Here is a 20,237-nt window from a genome sequence, read left to right on the forward strand (position 1 = left end):
CACTACAGTGTATATAGTAATCAGAGTAATCACTATATAGTAATTAGAGTAATCACTACAGTGTATATAGTAATCAGAGTAATCACTATAGTAATCAGAATAATCACTATAGTAATCAGAGTAATCACTATAGTAATCACTATAGTAATCAGAGTAATCACTATAGTAATCAGAGTAATCACTTTATAGTAATCAGAGTAATCACTACATTGTATATAGTAATCAGAGTAGTCACTATAATTTTACTACGGTAAATCAAGGTTTCATATTCTTACTAGAGTAAATCAAAGTTTCATATCCTTACCATTGTAAATCAAAGTTTCACATTTTCACTCTAGTAGGTCAAAGTTTCACATTTTCACTCTAGTAGGTCAAAGTTTCATATTTTCACTCTAGTAGGTCAAAGTTTCATATTTTACTATATTAAATCAAAGTTTCATATTATTTCTAGAGTAAATCAAGGTTTCATATTTTATGCTCCCTTTCAAAGAAGAGGGCATATTGTTTTGCACCTGTTGATCGGTCGGTCGGTAGACCACATGTTGTTTGCTCAATATTTTGAGAACCATTCACTTGATGATAATGATATTTCATATGTGGGTTCGTTATGAGTAGAAGAGGACCCCTATTGTTTTTTCAGGTCTAAAGGTCAAGGGTCAATCTACTCTGGACATAGGAAGACACTGTCTGCTCAATATCTTGAGAACCCTTTGCTTGGCAGACATCTAACTTGGTACACCGGTACATCCCAAGGAGTAAATGATCCCTATTGATTTTAAGGTCATGTGGTCAATGGTCAAGGGTCAAACTAGACATAGGAATATACTAACCACTCAATGTCTAGAGAACCTTTTGCTTGACAGACATCAAACTTAGTACACTGGTATATCTTCAGGAGAAGATGCCCCTATTGATTTTGAGGTCACATGGTCAAAGGTAAAGTGAGAAAACTGGACACAGGAATATACTGTCCGCCCAATATCTTGAGAACCCTTTGTTTGACAGAAATCAAACTAGGTACACTGGTACATCTTCAGGAGAAGATGACCCCTATTGATTTTGAGGTCACATGGTCAAAGGTCAAGGGTTAAACTGGACATAGTAATATTGTCTCCTATATTTCAAGATATATTTGCTTGATTGACACCAAACTTCGTACCCTGGTACAGCATTAGGAATAGATGACCCCTATTGTTTTAGGTCACATGGTCAATCCACTCCTGACATAGGAAGATATTGTCTGCTCAATATTTTGAATGGATAATACTACTATCAATTAAATGATGCATGTGTATAACCGTTTTCAATTTTGCATCATGGGGGCATATATGTTTTACAAACATCTCTTGTTACAATAGTAAATCAAGGTGTCATATTTTTACAATAGTAAATCATGGTTTTATATTTTTACCATAGTAAATCAAAGTTCCAAAGTTTTCGCCATAACAAATATATTCTGGTAAAGTTAACTACAGTTAAATATGATATTGTTTGGTCGAACTGTTTTATGTATAATATCGAAAATAGGCTATAGATCATGACGTATTTACTTAGCAAGACGATAAACCTATTTAATGCACATAAATCGAGTTTTATTAATATTCATTATGAGAGTCGTTTTAAAAACGACGTCATATGTTTTAATTTAATTCTGGTCTCTTGGAGACATTACAAAGACACAGCTTCTGTTCTATGCATTTTTTTTTTCGAAATGTGTATTTGAAGAAGAAAAAGTTTATTGATTTATTTATTTGAAGGTTGATTTAATCGATCTGAATAATTGATTGAATCAGGTTTTGCATGTGCGTTTGATTGTGTGTATGATCCTTTGCCAGAAAACTAACTGAAATAATTTGTTCGCATTTTGCGTAATGTATTAAATAATGGCCTTGATTTTAATGCGGAATGTGTTCAAACTGAATCCAACGCTACTGTCTGCTACTACGGTGACTCGACAAGCGTTTAGTTCTTGTATCTAATTTTACTGTAAGTAACACCACATATATACTTGCACACATCGACATATAAAATTTTACACAGTACTTACGGAATCTATATGGGTAATAATCTATATGTGTAATAATATATGTGTAAAACGGTTTAAAAGTGTTTGGTGTAAATAAATACGGTTTTGTTAGGTGAAGAATCGGGCACCTGTGGTATCCTACATCCTCTGGTTGTCATGACTTGCAATTGTTGACGATTTGTTCACTGCAGGAGACCGAAGAAAAATATTTTTTATTAGCATCGTCCATAAAATTCGCAACATAATCCTTATAAAACGAAAGTGGATGAATTTTGATAAATGATATCACGAAATCGCCAAGTTATTTCCCCTACTGACAGGTGCGCGGAGTTTAACACCCGGTAATCATATAGTTATAATCCGTCGGACAGAACAAATCCTGTCGTGCACATGGTAAACCTCCTCAATTAATCTCAAAAAAATATAATTAAATTTGAATTTATTCTTCCTCGACGCTCAACTATTGTATCATTAACACTATGTGACACGAAGGAAAAGAACTTTAGAATCTTTAAAGCTGTTAGAGCTGGCTGTAATTTAAACATTTAAATTTCTCCTATTAAACGGGTAACGTTGCGAGTATTTTTCTTTTCACTGCATTGTAAATCACCTCGTGCCTAACCCTGTACTGAGAGAGGAGGGTTTAAAGTCTTTGTGTTTGTTTTGTGTATAATCGTTAGAATTGCAGTCTCTTGGAAGCAAGCCTACAACCTCTGTGGATTAAGACACAAAAGGATCCATTTATCTCCTAATTTGGGACGTTTCCGGTTTGTAACCGGGGTAACCATTCACTCCGAATTGGCCGGAAATACACGGACTTTCTCTTTTTTCTTTTTGATGTGAGATTTCGGACATAAGTAATTTTTCGACAGCGGTTTGGACTGTAAAAATCAAAATGCCTGGAGAAAGGAGGCCATATACTTCTTTAGACGGCTATGACGTGTGAGTATATATTTATATATACAGGCTAAAGTTTCCATGGAAACGATTATATGAAGTTTAGTGTGGCGCTAGAATTCGATGCAACTGTTAAGAAAATATCAAAATGATATTAAAAAGATTTATTATGACAATGGTGGCCTACAGACTTTTATTTAAACAGAACTAGAGGATTTAGGTTTCACATTTTGTAAATTATATATTTAACGGGGCATGATAATTTGAGCTAAATAATTTCGTGGATGGCACACGACCTTGATTTTAATCTCTTTATAATCTGATGACTATCATTTAAATAAATCGGCATTTGACTGGGTCTACAGTTTTACGACCCTGCTATTGAATTCCATCCATACCCGGCCGTCGTGACGATAAGCTGAAGGTGCCCGTCACAGCTTTATATTCAGCCATAGCCGCCATTTCTCCCAGTCCTCAACATTCCCGATAAATGATGTGATCAATAAGCTCTTAATATTTTCTGTTACCTCAAACAGCAAAAAAAAAAAAAAAAAAAAAAAAAAGGAGAAGGTTTTACTAGAGGGATTAAATGCCTGGAAAGGTTTTAAAAAAAAAATATCGAATTAGAGAGTCCAATTTCAGTGTTGCATAATCTGATAATATTATTCTAAGAAAACAGATGACTGAATGACTGTTATCCTTCACGTAAAACACTTTTATTAAGTCTAATTGGAATGTATACAAATACTGATATCTGTAAGGGCTGTCGATCGGAATTCATTGATTGAGTTGTTTTGGATATATTTGTTGCTGCGAACGAATGGCTTCCGATTGCCTTTTCTTTCGATTCTAGTACATTGATATTCCTATTCAAATGCGAGGTAGATAAAGATTTATTTCAGTAGATAATCTGATAGTATGACAAACCTTCGTTGATACTTGAAATTAAACTTCTGTTTGGCACGGGTACTATTGATTTGCCGATTGAATTTAAACTCATATCAACATTACAGTTCCACTCGCCCCAACCTCGAGGTACTGTCTACCCATTTTAATGGATAATTTCACTTAAAAGCTTATTGCTTCATTATTTGCTTAAAACTTATATTGCTATTCTGTCTTCGTTTTGTTCTCTAGCATATAATAATTGAAATATGACTCGTCATTGTATCAACAGAACAAGAGGGAATGAAATACCTCGGTTAACAAAACAAGAACCTGCACGTTTTAGAACAATATTAATACACAGGAAACCACAACAGCTTAAGTATAAGAATATAGAATAATAAATAATATTAAGGAGCATACAAAAGCATGAGTCAATTTACTGTAGATATTTACGTATATTTTAGAAATAGATTTCCTTCATGATATGTGTAAAATATTGTGACTGACCTCCGATTTTATCCGTAGATGTAAATATAGACATCGATTATGTTAATTGATCAGAAATATTACCATAGGCACTGATTAAACCGAGTGATGTGAAATATCTATATAGTCGCAGATAAAATCGAGTGATGTGAAATATCTCTATAATTACCGATAAAATCGAGTGATGTGAAATATCTGTATAATTACTGATAAAATCGAGTGATGTGAAATATTTCTATAATTACTGATAAAATCGAGTGATGTGAAATATCTCTATAATTACTGATAAAATTGAGTGATGTGAAATATCTCTATAATTACTGATAAAATCGAGTGATGTGAAATATCTCTATAATTACTGATAAAATCGAGTGATGTGAAATATCCATAGTCGCTAATTACAACGAGTAATCGAATTATCTCTATAGTCGATGCTTACTCATCCTATGCACCTGATCCCACCTCTGGTATACCCAGGGGTCCGTGTTTGCCCAACTCTCTATTTTGTATTGCTTATAGGAGTTATGAGATTGATCACCGTTCGTTAACATCGCCTTTCATTATACCGAGTGATGTGAAATTTCTCTATAATTGCTGGGTATGTCTATTGAAGTGAAATTTTTCTATAATTACTGAATGTATCTATTGAAGTGAAATTTCTCTATAATTGCTGGGTATATCGAGTGATGTGAAATTTCCCTATAATTGCTGGGTATTTCGAGTGATGTGAAATTTCTCTATAATTGCTGGGTATATCGAGTGATGTGAAATTTCTCTATAAGTACCCGTTTTAAACCATTGAGTTTACCTAGTAATTTATTTCAAAAGGTCCTAGGACTATTGTGACATGTAAGAAACATTCTCACCGCAGGCGAAATTATTGTATGAATTAAATTAATGTATATATAAAAAATGAGCTTTATCGACTTTTATGGTCGGGGGAAAATTACGATTCTTTGCATTTCATTGCTTCGGTCTGTTAGCATCGTATTATATACAGCTCGTGTTTTATGCAATGATTTTAAATGAATATGGAAATAAATTTTGCTAATTGCTTTATCTGAAATTATTTAAAAGCGTTTGGGTTGACTTAATGCAATTGAGATGCTTGATTAAAAATGTAGGTATACATTGCACGCATGACCTCCAGGTTTGTGAAGAGAGCCTAAATTGACTGAATTTATTGGCATTTTTAAGTTACTGCTTTTATCACGAAACATAACTTCGATAATTTTCTATGCTTCTTGGATTTGTATACATGTATTTGTTTGTAAACTTCATTCAAAATGATAAATCATAAACTTGAACAGAAGATCATTTTCAAAATTTTAAAATCCATTTTTTTCTGAATAACCATAATAATATCATGGATGCATCTAGATTTTGTTACTTGAATTTCTCTTTTTTTATAAGTCCCTTGGGAATCCGGGTTAGAATAGGTCCTCAGTCCCTCTTGCTTGTCGTAAGAGGCGACTAAATGGGGCGGTCCTTCGGATGAGACCATAATAACCGAATTATGTAAACTTGGTAAATACCTATATAAATGTTCATCTATTATATCTCAGTTTTTATAAGATTATCCTCAGTATCTATTCTATCCTGTCCATGTACATCAGTATGATATATCATGTTTTGTTATCATTTCATTGTAAAAGTTGTTGTATATACCTTATACCTATGAACTGTATGGTTCTTGGTCAATAAACAATACATCCCAAAAATACAATACAACAGGTGTGGCACGTTGAAGATCCACCCCTGCTCAAAGGCCGTAAGCGCCGAGCATAGGCCTAAATTTTGTAGTCCTTCACTGGCATTAGTGACGTCTCCATATGAGTGAAAAATTTACGAGAGACGTTAAACAATATACAATCAATCAATCTTTTCTATAATTTTTTCATGTTATTCAACGGTATTAAATTAAACTTGTACAGGATGAAAAGAATGAATTGCAATATAGTAACGACATAATTATTTAGACATTTAATCCAAATGGAACCAAAGCTTATTTTTTGGTTTAAGACATCCTTACGAATTTCCTGCATTATAATTTAATGATACCGTCAATTCAAATTAAAATTCATTTATTGGCTCAAACATCTCCACATCTCAGGGTCATTTAACTCCCAAACTGTGTTGGTCAGTGTTATAGATAGATAGAATAAAGAATACATGTATTCAACACCTAACCCTAAGTTTATTGTATCGCGAGATACTCTTCCCAACTTTCTCTGTAGCAATTATAAGACCAATCTTGAGTAACCAGTCTGGCTGTATTTTGTCAGATATCGAGAAATACCGAGTGATGAAGGATCAGGGTTCTCAACCCTTAGTCCAAATAAAATAAAATCCTTGCAACAACTGGCAGATGTCTAGACCCGTGGTTCCTCTCGCAGTGAGCAGGATTGCCGCAGCAACGACTGCAGTCATTTGTAATGTTACAAACCAATACGCGAAAGAGATTGCTTGGTTCAAGAACGTGTCAAATATCCTTAACAATTGCGGACTTTCTAACATTTGGCAAAATAACGCATGTAATCCAAACTGGCTAAAGTCAAAAGTAAAACTTATTTTACATGATCAATTTAAGCAAAAATGGAATTCTGACATTAAAACGCTTAGTATCAAAAACTATAAACTTTAGAAAGTACAAGGATGAATTAAAATTTGAAAAATATTTAGATATCCTACCCAGAAAAGATGCTATAATCTTTTGTAAATCACTTGCCTATTGAAAGTGGACGCTGGCGAAACAAGCCCAGAGAAACAAGACATTGTAATAAATGTGATTTAAATGAAATTGGTGATGAATTCCACTACTTATCTCTGATTGATATAAGAAAACATTGTTTATCACAGAAACAATTACGTCTCAAAATATCATCACTTTAAAATATATAATGAATTCAAACAAGCAATCTTTTCTAAGAAAATTGTGTTCCTTTATAAGAAATATTAAAAACTATGCTCCCCGACCCAATGACTACTCGAATCTAAAATTGCATATGTTGCCTATCTCCATACTCATGCATGTCTTAAAACATTTAGTGATATATTACCATCACTTTTATATAAAATATATGTACTAAATCTCTGTATACAATTGTGTAATTGTGATGAGAAATAAATTCAGTTCAGTAAGGTATTCTACCTAGAAATGGACTGGCAATCACTCGAAAGAAGACAAGACGGAACAAGCTCTGTAAATTGTTTAAAATTCACATCAATTCAGTTCCAATTTATTCTAAGAATATATAATTCTAGCCATCAGAAATACTACGTAAATTATGAAATACACACGGGGATCTCTTCGGACTACACTCCCGTCATAACTTCTACTATACACAGATGGAACTCAACAACGAAATAAGGAAGAAAACAAGGAATGATAATCATAATCTTCCATATCAAAATTTTCGGAAAGCGACTTCTTAATTAACATTATTTATTCGAAATTAAGGCGCAACTGTACTTTGAATGATGATTTGTATAGATGTAATTTGATCAGATGCGTATCATTCTATGTAAGGCGTTCAGTGATCTTTTGATAGTGACCAGTACCCATTTTATTGATACATGTATCTGGTAAATGTGCTGTTATGATGGACCGATCACTTTCGCTGGAGGTAAAGATGTAAGAAGATACACGACACTGGTAACTTATTTTCTGATTCTGACTGAGTACACAGTACTATCATTAAGCCCTGTATAGTACTCAGTGACACATTCTGACTGAGTACACAGTACTATCATTAAGCCCTGTATAGTACTCAGTCACACATTGAATGGGCGTCTCCTTCTATGCTGTATGGCTACTGATTGTTTAAAAGTGTCACAGCCTAGAATGCAACTGTTACTAAAACAGTTAATTAATTGGTATTCCTTTCTGGGCTCAGGATGCAACTTAAACAATTTTCATTTTATTTTCGTTTCTAAGGATGAAAAGATATTTATCAAATCGAATATTCAAATTAGTTTTGTGTCGAAGTAGATAAGTGTCAATGTTTTTATTGAGATCGAATGATCAGTTTATATTAGGTAAATTATAGCGTTTTACAGAGATTAGGAGGGACTGCATGCAAAATTGCAATAAAATGGGAGAAAATTCGGTCAGTGGAAATCATTAAAAGGAACAAAAACAGTAATTACCTTAAAAGCGTAGACCCTTCATCTCTAAGTACAGGTAGGGATTTTCTGTAACGTATACATAATTTCCCAGGAGAAAACTGACGGTTTTGTAAATAATTCATACGCCGTGCACAACAAATGCTTAACTGTATACAATGTGCCATGACAGTATACGGGGTTTTTACGCAGTTTGAGATGACCAAGAATCATGTTGCAATTTGGGAGTCTTTCTGGGAAATAGGGCTATTTTTTGAAAGTTTGTGAGGATGCAGAGAGTAGACAGACAAGACCGGTACTATCAGCCCCAAAATGTCGTCTGGCTGGATACATCAAACCTTGACATCGTGCTCCGCAGACGGCGCACCCCAAGACATTTCAGTGGAAGGTGTGTTCAGGTTTCACACCATCTCTCCTTCATGTACAACCGCTGGTTTTTCTTTTGTGTTTGCTGGTTGATATTCTTGTTATCGTTTTGATTCTGATCTGTGGGATCTTCTAATGTCGATTTAGAAAGTAATGAGTCTTTACTTGCTTGTTATCCAGTTTCAACTCAACTTAGGCTTAGATGAAGCCTCAAGTTAGATTTTCGGATCGAAAAATCCTTGTCGTAAGTCTCATGTTTCAAACAAACTTGGCACAATGAAAAAGGATTCAAATTTATTGATATGGAAACTTCCAAAGGGTGATTGCAGTTGTAAAGAAACAGTTAATCTGTTGAAAACGTTAGTTATTACTCAACACACACCGTCTTTATTATGCGTTGGTGGGACGGTCGTGTAACAGCTAGTTACTCACATTCTAAAGTTCCCAGCGATCACGTGATTATGTCATCATTGCATCACTGCTATAAGTTACTCCTGACTTTCTTCCAGATACCCATCAGACATCTACCAGACAAATGACTTCGATGATGGAGCTATGTATCCTCCCGCCGCTGATGGTCCATTCACTGGGCGATACACTCCAATGAAAGAGGGACGAGGCACACCCCTAAGGAGATCCAACACAGTGGTCCTGGGCTCTCGGCCAAACTCCAGGGTTAACCTCGGCACACAGGTCAGTGACACGCCCCCTAGTCCTGGGCCCTCAGCCTAACTCCCGGGTTAATATGTTTCTTCTGATGTGGTGATCTCGATACACAGAGCAGTGATGACCGCGTTCTTTTTGTTTTCTTTTTGAAATTCGTCAGATTCTGCAAAATTTTAATTCTATTTCCATTTGTGGAGAAAAAGTATAATCCTCAAAATACCATGACAAAATACTAATATGATCAGAAATATGACCTCAGTAAGGTTCTGTTGTAAAGTGATATATCTATTCTTAGGTCAAGGATAAAAATAAACCATTGTTAGAATGAATGTTTCAAGAGGAAAGAAAAGAGACCTCTATTCACAAAAGAATAGATTAAAGTTCCTTATCTTTGTTAAATATTTCTTTACTGATGTTGTTTTATCGATATGAATATATCTCTACTGATGCTTCTATCGATAGAAGTACTGACATGGTATATGTACTATGAATATAGTTAACGTTCTATCGATAGAAGTACTGATATGGTATATATGTACTGTGAATATAGATTTTTCCTTAGCTGATATATCGATGTAAATATGTCTCTACTGATGTAGTTTTATCGATGTGTAGATATCTTGTTTTGCCTTGACATATATGTATATATCTGGATAGATATGCCGATTGAATCGATATAGATATCGATATGTTATGGTATATGTTTTTACATATATGTTTCTATCATTACAAACATTTTTATCGATATGTACATGTATATATCTGGTTCTATCGATATACGTTTTCTCACTTCTGACATGGTTTTATCGATAACTAATATGGTTCTATCCAGGATGATACCCAAAGGGTGAGTTGTAACTGTAATATCACGTGATCGAATGAGTGAACGTACAGTACAATCGCACGACGACTGACCAATCACTGAGTGTTTGTGTATGACGTATTTGTTACGACAGTAACTAGTATCACGAGTGTTGTAATTCTATAAGCTGCGGAACTGTAACACTCGGGGAGGGGGGGGGGGGGGGATCAAGAGAGTTACAAATCCACCCGTTGTAAAAACCTTCGATTGACGACGCTACTTTTCCTGTGTTTTATATCTGCCGTTTTACCTTGCCGCCATAAGACTTTCAAATCAAAGTATTCTTGATTAGTTTAGTAAAGGTCATCTGTTTACGGAGCCATGTTAAAGCTGTCATTCGATTCGAATTCCATTAAATTTTGTACGCATTTTTCCAGTACTATAGTTTTCGATCTTCATGTCCTATTCAACACATATAATCCATATAGACGGAGAAAATATAGCTCCTTGAGCCGTAAAAGAAGTTTTTGAATGTCAAAAATTGATTCGAGTATCTTAAGAGAACCTTGAAGTTAATTAATATCCAAACTTCTTTTACACAAGTAGATTTATTGAAACTAAAATTATCTCACCCAAAATACCTAACTGAATAAATATTTGTCAACGCAAAAATACAACGTGAAAGTATTGAAACATATGAATATGAAAACCTACGGGTTGTAATTGACTAACAACCTCAGGGCGTAGCCAGGGTACTTTTGATGTGGACGCCCGGGTAGGCAGGGGGTTTGGGGGCCGTCTTAAGGCCCCCAATCGGTCCAGGGCAAAGCCCTGGTGGGGGCCCAGGGGGTGAAGGCCCCGGAAGCTGGTAAATTTTAGACGATTTCGATGTGTATATTCGACCCTCCTAAACGCATTGTTCGTACACTTTATAAAATGTGTTACGCAGCCATATTCGAGGTCTGTTCTGTTTTTGTACAAAATGCGGACAAACACTTGTAAAATCTCAAAAATGAGAAAGGATCTGTCCAATATCGCTGCATGACGAACCCTCTACAAACAATTTTAGACTTTTGAAGAGACAAAACAAACACGTATGGTATTGACGTCGAATATCCGGTTTAAAACAGTCAGATAGAGTGGTTCACTGTTTTAGACGGACCAAGTAATCAACTGATAGTCAAGCTTACATTGATGTTCAAAATACACCGGTAAAGATTAAAAATAACAAAGACTAGAGAATTCTTTTCAACTCATTTTCTTGTACATTACCTATGTATACATTTTAAAACGAATGTTCAAATATTGCCCTTCACTACCTTTTGATATTTCTAATCCCCCACACTCTCTCTCTTTCCCTTTTTTGTTGTTGCAAAAATGATGTGGACGTTTGTGGGTACAAACGTACGCCTGCCTCCGCGCCTAAACCTAACATGAATATGTGCATGTAAATGGATGAAGTTTGTTCAGGTTGGAGTTTGAATGGAGCTTAAATAAATGTTTGAAGGTGTGTCTTGACAAAAGTGTGGCCATCTTGAGGCGGCGAGGAAAAAATCCCGAGAATATTCACTACCATCTTAATCGTGCACAGAAAAAGTAGCACCATAAATTGAAGAGTTTACTGATAACGGGCGGATCTGTAGCTCTCTAGTCTACCACTGTTTCCCCTATAGATCTACAGTTCTGTAGCTCCATTGCTATGTGTGAATATTTCAGCGCATGTTGCTTGATTCATATGGATAAAATCGAGAAAGGGTGCATATGCAACAAAACATTTTTTAAAATAACTGTTTCAGAAAAAGAAATATTCAAAGAGAGTATGAAAATTGGATCTAAGTTTGTTGATATACTTTCAAAGGATAAAAGATAATCCGATTATCATTAGTAGAAAAAATCAATAACTTTAATAACTTGAGGTAATAAAGTTTGAAAAATTGTTTAGTAACCGTGTATTGAATGAAGAGACAGTATTCAGTTTTTAGACTCAGCATACACAAATGTACAAAGCACTCCAGCTTCAGTCAATACACAACCCTCCAAATACTGTTCATCCCTTCGATGCACACATCCACTGCATGGTAACCGGTCTATCAGCGTAATCTCTTGTTACAGACTTTATCAATGACATGTACAGGTATTACATATATACCACAGACCAGAAACTTGATACGATAATTAAATTGCCAATCTGTCTGATTGATTGTGTTTATATTTGTGCAGTATGGGGACTACCTCCGGACGGTATCTATTCTCAGCAGTTGTCTGACAGTCCGCGGGCACCTGCAGCTAACGATCTCACAAAGTCGCGGGCACCTGTCAACAATCTTTCTATTTTATCTAAAATATAGTGATTGCCGTAGACTGTCAGGGCAACTGTTGTATTTATTATGTAAAAGAATGTGAGGTGGCGGATCATGAATTATTCCTAGAGATAACAAATTGTTGCATTGTATGTATAGTTGCAAGTGGGCTAGAGATATTTTGTGTTTGTATTTTTTCCATCCGATTCAAAGAGACATGGGATGCAATTCCATGGTGTTTAGAATTTGCTTCATGTCTTAATAGACTAAGGTTGTCATTTATAGAGACTAGTCCATTAACAGCTCGTATACAACCAATGCTTAATTAGATTCGTTAACAGATTCCAGAATAAATTAAAAACTAATAAAACTGGAAAATTATTCTTTTTTCGCAGAGTTTGTAAGATTGGCGACCATTAAACTTGAATCAAACTAAGTACATGTACACCCAATTGCAACCTCGAAATTGAATAAAGTGAATCGATTGACTCTGTAAAGTTTGTCTTATATTGATGAGGAGTACAATTCTTAGCTCACTTGAGCTGAATAGTCACGCGAGTTTTTCTGATAGATTTTTTTACGCCCCATTCTAGAATTTATCGTTCGAATAGATAATTTGTCCATCATCAGCCTATATGTCGTCTATAAACTTTCACTTCCTTTCACGAACCACCACTTTCAACCCAACTTACCACAAAGCATTCGTGGAATTTTCTTCAAATGAAGGGTTGTGTCCTTATGCAAGGGGAGATAATAAAAAAGGTGAACATAGGGTGGTGTGTCTTCCCAAGAACTACTGAACAAGAAAAGTAAAAGCTTTAATTGAAATTTCTTACGTCATGAAGATTCAACTTTGTTCAAACAATGGCTCCCGTGTCTATGGACCGGGTTAGATAGTGGTTCCTAGTTTTACAAAGGGATATATATGGGATGAAACTCTGCGAAAATGTTCTCAATGACCACAGTGATGCAATTTTTAAATCATTATGCAAACATTCTCGTGTAGTTTGATTCAAATATGTTTACACCATGACTCCGGGGTTCAAGGAGAGGTCACAAGAGGGGGTGGGGAATTATTGGGTTTCAATGCCTTACATGGGGAATGCAGTATATCAGGCGAATGATGTGGCCCGTGCGCCTCTTACTTTTTATGGCGGTGTTAAAATCATAAAACAGCAAAAACCCTTTGGAAGTAAAATTATAAAACTTGTATGTTAATTTTGAAAATGTTCATAACGATGTGGTAAAATCACTTTATTATTAACAGCAATTCTCATAATCTTCAAAAAATTCTTGGGTATGATTAAAAAATCAAATATGACATTTTGCCAATGCAGTGAATACTAGTATATCAATATTAAATATATATGTAACACTGTTATCAACTTTGTTGTCATTATCGTCTTTCGCATTTTGCTCTCATTTTATGTGTGTTTGTGCCAAAATACAAATGTCTAATCACAATTTCAGTCACAAGTAACATAATCAAAATAATTATGACATATATTGTCTCACAATTGCAAATGATCAATGCTTGCAAATAATTTTCTATAATAGTTCTTCTGAAACTGTTTGAATTGATTAACAAACTAACTTTGTATAATTTTGATAATACCATCGAATGAATAAAAGTTCCTATAAAGAAAGCATAAAAAACCGAGAGAATTTTGTGTGAGAATATTTTCTTTTTGAGTTCTACTTTTTCATATTCTAGATGAAAGTATTTCTTTGTAGACGGATTCCAGATTATTCTATCCCGACATAAACAACCGCCTACAGACGCCCGCTCCACCCGCCCCTCCCACTCCCCAACCAATCAGAAGGGAGAGGACATTTGGCGGCTTTTCTCAGAGTGACAATGAAATGGACCCCTTCACCAAACAGTACTATACCAGAATGTGGAAACAGGGCATGTCCCCCAACAACCTGTAAGTACTTTACTAATCTAGTTTGGGTTTTCTAGAGTGGTGTGAGAATTTTATAAGATTGGTGTAGCACTGAAAAGGAATGTCAAAATCATATCAATAATCCGGTGTTTTTTTTTACTTTTATTTGTACCGAAACACTGCATAGATGTATCAAAATAATGTAAACATTTCGGGAATGTTTGTGTAATGAATAGGAAAAAAAAGAAAGAAAAAGAAAAAATATCCCCCGATTTGAAATAACTGATAAAGGGATATATTAGATGAGGGTACCGGTATCATGGTATAGTATAGATTCAAGTTGTTCAAATGATAGCCCCAGAGGTATGGTAGGTTAAAATTCACAACTGATGAACAAAGTTTTATATTTGAATAACTAAGGACAAATCTTTAAAAATCTTTTTCTTCAGAGCAGCAGTGCCATGATTTATCGTATCAAAATATGCAAGCATCCATAGGTCGTACAGATTCAAGTTTGTTCAAATCATGGCCTCAAAGTGTAAAATGGGGCTTAAATTGGGGATCAAAGTTTTACACGGTATTAATATGCAAGCATCATATCATCAGGAAGTTCAGTTTCAATTTATTAAAATCTTGGCCCTGAAGTAAGATGAGGCGACAGTAGAGGACGTTTTTTTTTTTTTTTGTTCTCATGCAAAATTAAATGAAACAAATTATTTGCGGCCGTTCTTTGAAGTTTGCGTCGATATATTTCTTGTATATTTTGAAAGTTTAAAACAAACAGCTTAAAACTATAAAATATTTCAAATAATTCCAGAACAATTGTCACTCAGATTCAGGTTTTAATTTTTAGCATTTCTTAAAAATAAGAATTTTCTCTTCCTCATAGATAAGATTTTATTTTCTATAATGGATGCAAGGTGAAGATTACGAACAGTGATCAATCTCATAACTCCTACAAGCAATACAAAATAGATAGTTGGGCAAACACGGACCCCTGGACACACCAGAGGTGGGATCAGGTGCCTAGGAGGAGTAAACATCCCCTGTTGACCGGTCACACCCGCCGTGAGCCCTATATCCTGATCATTTTCCTGTCTGTACACGTACCTTCTCATTTACGTCACACTCACTTTTACAGAAATCTATACAGAATGGGGCGGGCAGGAGGACGGTGGAGACACATTACGTCATGTACAGCTAGTTCCGGTAGTCATATGGCTTTTGTAGAGGGTAAGTCTCAAAGTCTGTTAGATTGATGTTATGATTCAAAAGAAATGGGAATTATCTGATCAATGAACTTGCGTATAGAGTATGACAGTAATATACTAAATTGTTAATATGTTAAATTGTTTTTACGCAATGCTTCAGGTACGGTAAAACAAGTCGACAATCGTATAGTATTGCCTCGGCAAATGGAACCCGCTAAAATCTCAGTACCCCAGACCATCAACAGAGTACCTTCCAGTAAGAAAGTGAGGAAACTGAACACGACCTACAACCAACACGCTAGGAATGGCTTCAAGTACTGGTACCAGGAGCAGAATAAACCCATGGATCGTAAGTATACATTTAGGCTTCAATAATATCATTCTATACCAAGAAAATGATATTACGAAATTCACACCATTTTACAATTTTCTAGAATGTTATTACTTGTTTGATTTAAACGAAACTTGGTGTAAATGACTACATAGAGATGCAACGAATTTGTTTATGAATTTCTTTTTGGTGGACGATTAACGATCAATACTGAAATAAAATAATTGGAAAACAGTACATTTTTTTAAAGAAAGTGTTATTGATAACAAATGTACCATCAGTAACGTGAAAACTCGTAAAGTTGTGTACAATATTCAGTAGTACAGAATATCAAAATCAGTAACTGATATAGGTGATTTTAGCATAGATTTCAATCATTGTTGAGAAAAATGCACCTAGATAATTGCACCATCTTTTCAAAATATACGAACATTGTTTATCTCATATAGTCCATAAATAGTTTTTCGTCATTAAGGAACGACTATTCATGTCAAAACATGCACATTTTAGAATTTTTTAATTTCTTTGAACGAAAATGCATGAAACTTTAGTTAGCGATTCTCTTGGTGACCTTTGCACATTCCTCTTGGTACACTACAGGCTTGGAGCTGAGCGTGTATTACTAGGTCCATCAGGTAGTACTGTAGACTTTTAACTTAGAACTGATTCTGGTGTCAAAACCACGTAGTCTCAATTGTATCTAGAATATCCATAGAACTCTTGTATTTCTATACATTTTAAAATATCTGCACATTTCTACGCAAAATTCTATAATATACTTCCTTTATATTCTTGATACCGATCTTGAAAACAGCACTGCACCCGACGTCTCTCCAGGGTCTGCTAGTGCAAACATTTCTCTGCTTTTAACGTATTTATGATGCATTAACCTTCATTTAGTAATCAATATTTGATATTCAAGTTGATATGAAATCAATTCATGATCATTAAGCTGAAAGGTTATTTTACACGAATAATCGTTTCCAAGGTTTTTGTAAATATCAATGGGCCATAAATGTTGTAACAGCCTACAAAAACGGAGTAGCTTAACCTGGAAAACAAATATAATTGCAAGCGTTTTTATCCTATGCAGACTACATCTGTTATTTACCTCGATTCTATCTTGGATCACATTGCCAGTTCTTTTATTTTTATTTTATCCTATCCAGTTTACATTCGTTATTTACCGCGGGACTCTAATATGGATCACACCCTTTGGGACACTATGGTTAGCGACAGCAAAGTTTCGGTAAATCTTGCAGATACAATGTATTTGATCAGACAGGATGCCAGTTACCAGCTCTTTATTTTAAATGAATAATCTTTTGAAAATGACACAAAAACCGATATGCTGACAATAAACATATGCTTTTATGTAAAACATGGTGGGGTTGTTTACACAGTTCTGTTAAATCTCAGGCTATGTATACGACTATGAACCAAGTATTTGGGAGGATTTGGATAGTGATTAAGGTAACAATATAAAGCCCTAACAGTCAATATGAATTTAATCTTTCCTACATTACCTCAAAAGCTATCATGTGTTTTTGGTGTTTTTTTGCAAGATGTCAAAAACATTGTGAATTTATGTACATCCCTTTCCCATTACTGAATACCATGGTAGATATTACCTCTGTGAACTCCCCGTACACCATCCTTTATCTGTGGTCACTTTCTTCCTGCTAAATTTACAGAATACATTCCTGATATGGACCAATCCGTATCAGAGCATCTGGCAGAATGAGGTAACCATGGTGACCAACACGTGTTTTATCGCGCACGCGCACTGACTCACGAAAAAAAATCATTAGAAAATGAAGTACAATGAAACAGCTATTGAGTGGACTCAATTTGAACTTTCATGTAGCATTTTCTCATGATATCTCGCGGTTTTTGGAGAACTATACAATGCAGTGTCGTGTGATTTCACATACATGTCAAAATATTGCTGTAGCTTGTACATGAACGCTTAAATTTATCCACATTACGCTTCCAGTGTCAGACTTGGCTTGTTATCATTAGAATGCTGATATTAGATTGGCATTGCATGAACATAATAGTAATCTCATCGACCACCAGTACTTACATTTTCATGCACGCCATTAACAGGATTTGAAGTGACGTATTACTACCCCCTCTGAGCAGCTAAGTTGGAGGGGATACACATTGTATGCGTGCGCAATGCTATGGAAGGTGCGTACCGCTATGCACTATGCGTTAATGTCCATTTAGCTTTGCGAAGTCTGTTTTATTTTTACATTAAGCATATAATGGCATGTATGTAAATTGCTAGACATGTTGCATTGTGTTTATACAATAATTGTACAGTTTAAATCAAAGAACAGAATCTTTACTCCGCTGTTTATCATTTTTCTTTCAGTTTGGGCTGTTGAAGACATAAAAAACCATGAATAGACATTTTTGGTAATCGAACCATGATTCTCCAATTTGTTGAGGCGACAAAACAAAATTTCTAAATGCTGTGATAAATTTCATTCTTTTATTGTTATTGTTTAGACAGACAGCAACAGATAAGCTGGCATTCAGTCTGAAATGTTAATATTTACTAATGTGTCCTTTGACAGTGGGCTTGAGGAAGTCGCTAGGAGCCTATGGGCGCTGGTTAGGGGTGCCAGGGGAGGCTCTCATCCCCCCTCCTCGCGTGTTCTAGCTTTTGGTGGTGGAAGAGGGTATATCTTGGATGACATACCGCATGCGCTTTGATCAATGTGTGCTGCCTTTTTCATTTTTCGTTGTTTTCACTTTTATACATTGTACATTTACAAGAAAAATTACATCGAGAATGACATTGATGTTTTATGCTAATGGCCGTTAAATAATGAGAAGAAGGAAGCATTCTCGATGTGATTTTCCTCTGTTGTGTTGAATGTCTCACAGCATGTTACGTAATCACAGACAGACAAAGGACTAGAATTTTTTTCAGCCTTGACCGACTAGGGATGTACGTGTAGTTTTGCCGTGATTATTGTGTCAACATAAAAATAATCAAAATCTATATTACTGCATGACCTCTATGCATGAGAATCGACAGAACTAATGAATGCTTGAATTCTAAAGAACTTACCAAGTTTTATGTAACTTAACGATCTCTGAATTTGTAGAATTCATGAATACTAGCGGAATACTACCTAACGATTTTCATTTCTAAGATAATATATTAAGATAATTTCATTTTTTAACATTATCTGATTGATATTCGAAGATTTGACATTTTAGTCGTGAAAGTAGCTAGATGTTTGACTTTTGAAAGAGCTTTTTTGATGTCATATGACATTCTATCATAATTGGTGTCATATCATGACGTCAGAAGATGATGACACTGGACCTTTTCTCTGTTTCAGTGGCATCCCGTTTTCGAATGAAGGCACGCCTATTGGAGCGAGGTGTTTGGTGAAGCACGCACTTCCCAGAAATAAAAGCACAATACAATTAGTTGTAAAATGTTTCGAACTCATTCGAGGGTTTTTCTCTCGCAATAACTGATAATTTAAAAACCACATACAGAATAATATTTATTTAAATTTATTGTATTTATTGCCAGTATTTAATGGAAGATTTGTTTATAATTTATTTATTTATATTTATGTTTGTAAAACATTTTGCAACAGAATAAAATATAATATTAACATTTGCACCAGTGTTCCGCTGACTTCACTTATAGAAATGACCCTGTCTACACTGAGGGGAAACACATCGTACGATGTTATATAATGATAACTAGCTTATATGTTGCTCTCTGTCGATATGATAGTAAACAAAGTTGATATGTAAAGTCAATAAAACCCGCTGTTATGATTCCTCTAGTGTTTGTTGTTTCTCCGAAGCTGACGGGCTTTTGTTTTTATATCTCTTGGACTAGAGAAAGCGAAAAGTTCTGTAGGCTATAGTCCGTTTTGGGCCCGAACTTTGTGATACCATTGGTATACAGGGGCTAAGCTCGTTTTGGGCCCGAACTCTGTGATACCATAAATATAGATTTATGGTATCACAAAGTTCGAGCCCAAAACGGGCTTAGCCTTAGCCTCTGTGGGCTATACAGAGCCATTCTTGCCGTCGTTTTACAAAGACATGTGGAACAACCAAATAGCAATATATTGTAACAACTGTCGTGCTGTCAATGGACAAAAGTAATCCGTGACAATCGAACAACAAAGAATACATTGTGTGTTTGTGGTGGTTTGATGTTCAAAAGTTGAAGCATTTTATCCCTCCCTATATAAATACTCCCCACT

General features: G+C 35.1%; 1 protein-coding gene across 23 annotated transcripts; it reads left to right on the forward strand.

Annotated features, from left to right (window-relative positions):
- The first annotated feature begins 2,228 nt into the window (after positions 1-2,228).
- On the forward strand, positions 2,229-19,801 carry LOC125650960 (uncharacterized). 23 transcript variants are annotated; one of them, XR_008795662.1, is made up of 9 exons: positions 8,607-8,810; positions 9,298-9,481; positions 12,477-12,497; positions 14,291-14,484; positions 15,584-15,675; positions 15,814-16,002; positions 16,585-16,619; positions 18,365-18,408; positions 19,347-19,427. XR_008795662.1 is itself a non-coding variant. In XM_056139175.1 (8 exons), exons 1-8 carry the CDS (start codon positions 2,922-2,924, stop codon positions 19,365-19,367), a joined length of 822 nt encoding a protein of 273 aa, XP_055995150.1. In that variant the 5' UTR covers positions 2,229-2,921; the 3' UTR covers positions 19,368-19,801. The 23 variants fall into 23 exon arrangements, 20 of the variants coding, with proteins under 20 accessions (XP_055995150.1, XP_048735502.1, XP_055995155.1 ...); XR_008795661.1 differs by lacking the exon at positions 16,585-16,619 and adding an exon at positions 18,570-18,674; XM_056139175.1 differs by lacking the exons at positions 8,607-8,810; positions 12,477-12,497; positions 16,585-16,619; positions 18,365-18,408 and adding exons at positions 2,229-2,968; positions 10,287-10,301; positions 17,154-17,233 and having other exon boundaries at positions 19,347-19,801.
- The last annotated feature ends 436 nt before the right edge of the window (positions 19,802-20,237 follow it).

The sequence above is a fragment of the Ostrea edulis genome, chromosome 5, assembly GCF_947568905.1.
Source record: "Ostrea edulis chromosome 5, xbOstEdul1.1, whole genome shotgun sequence".
In the NCBI taxonomy this organism is placed as follows: Eukaryota; Metazoa; Mollusca; class Bivalvia; order Ostreida; family Ostreidae; genus Ostrea; species Ostrea edulis.

Bases quoted from the DNA above. Each gene is read 5' to 3' on its own strand.
- LOC125650960 (XM_048879539.2), top strand. From the start codon at position 8,692: ATGCAGAGAGTAGACAGACAAGACCGGTACTATCAGCCCCAAAATGTC. The intron at 9,482-12,476 runs GTCAGTGACACG...ATATTTGTGCAG, and splicing joins GGGTTAACCTCGGCACACAG to TATGGGGACTACCTCCGGAC. The intron at 16,003-17,153 runs GTAAGTATACAT...TATCCTATCCAG, and splicing joins GCAGAATAAACCCATGGATC to TTTACATTCGTTATTTACCG.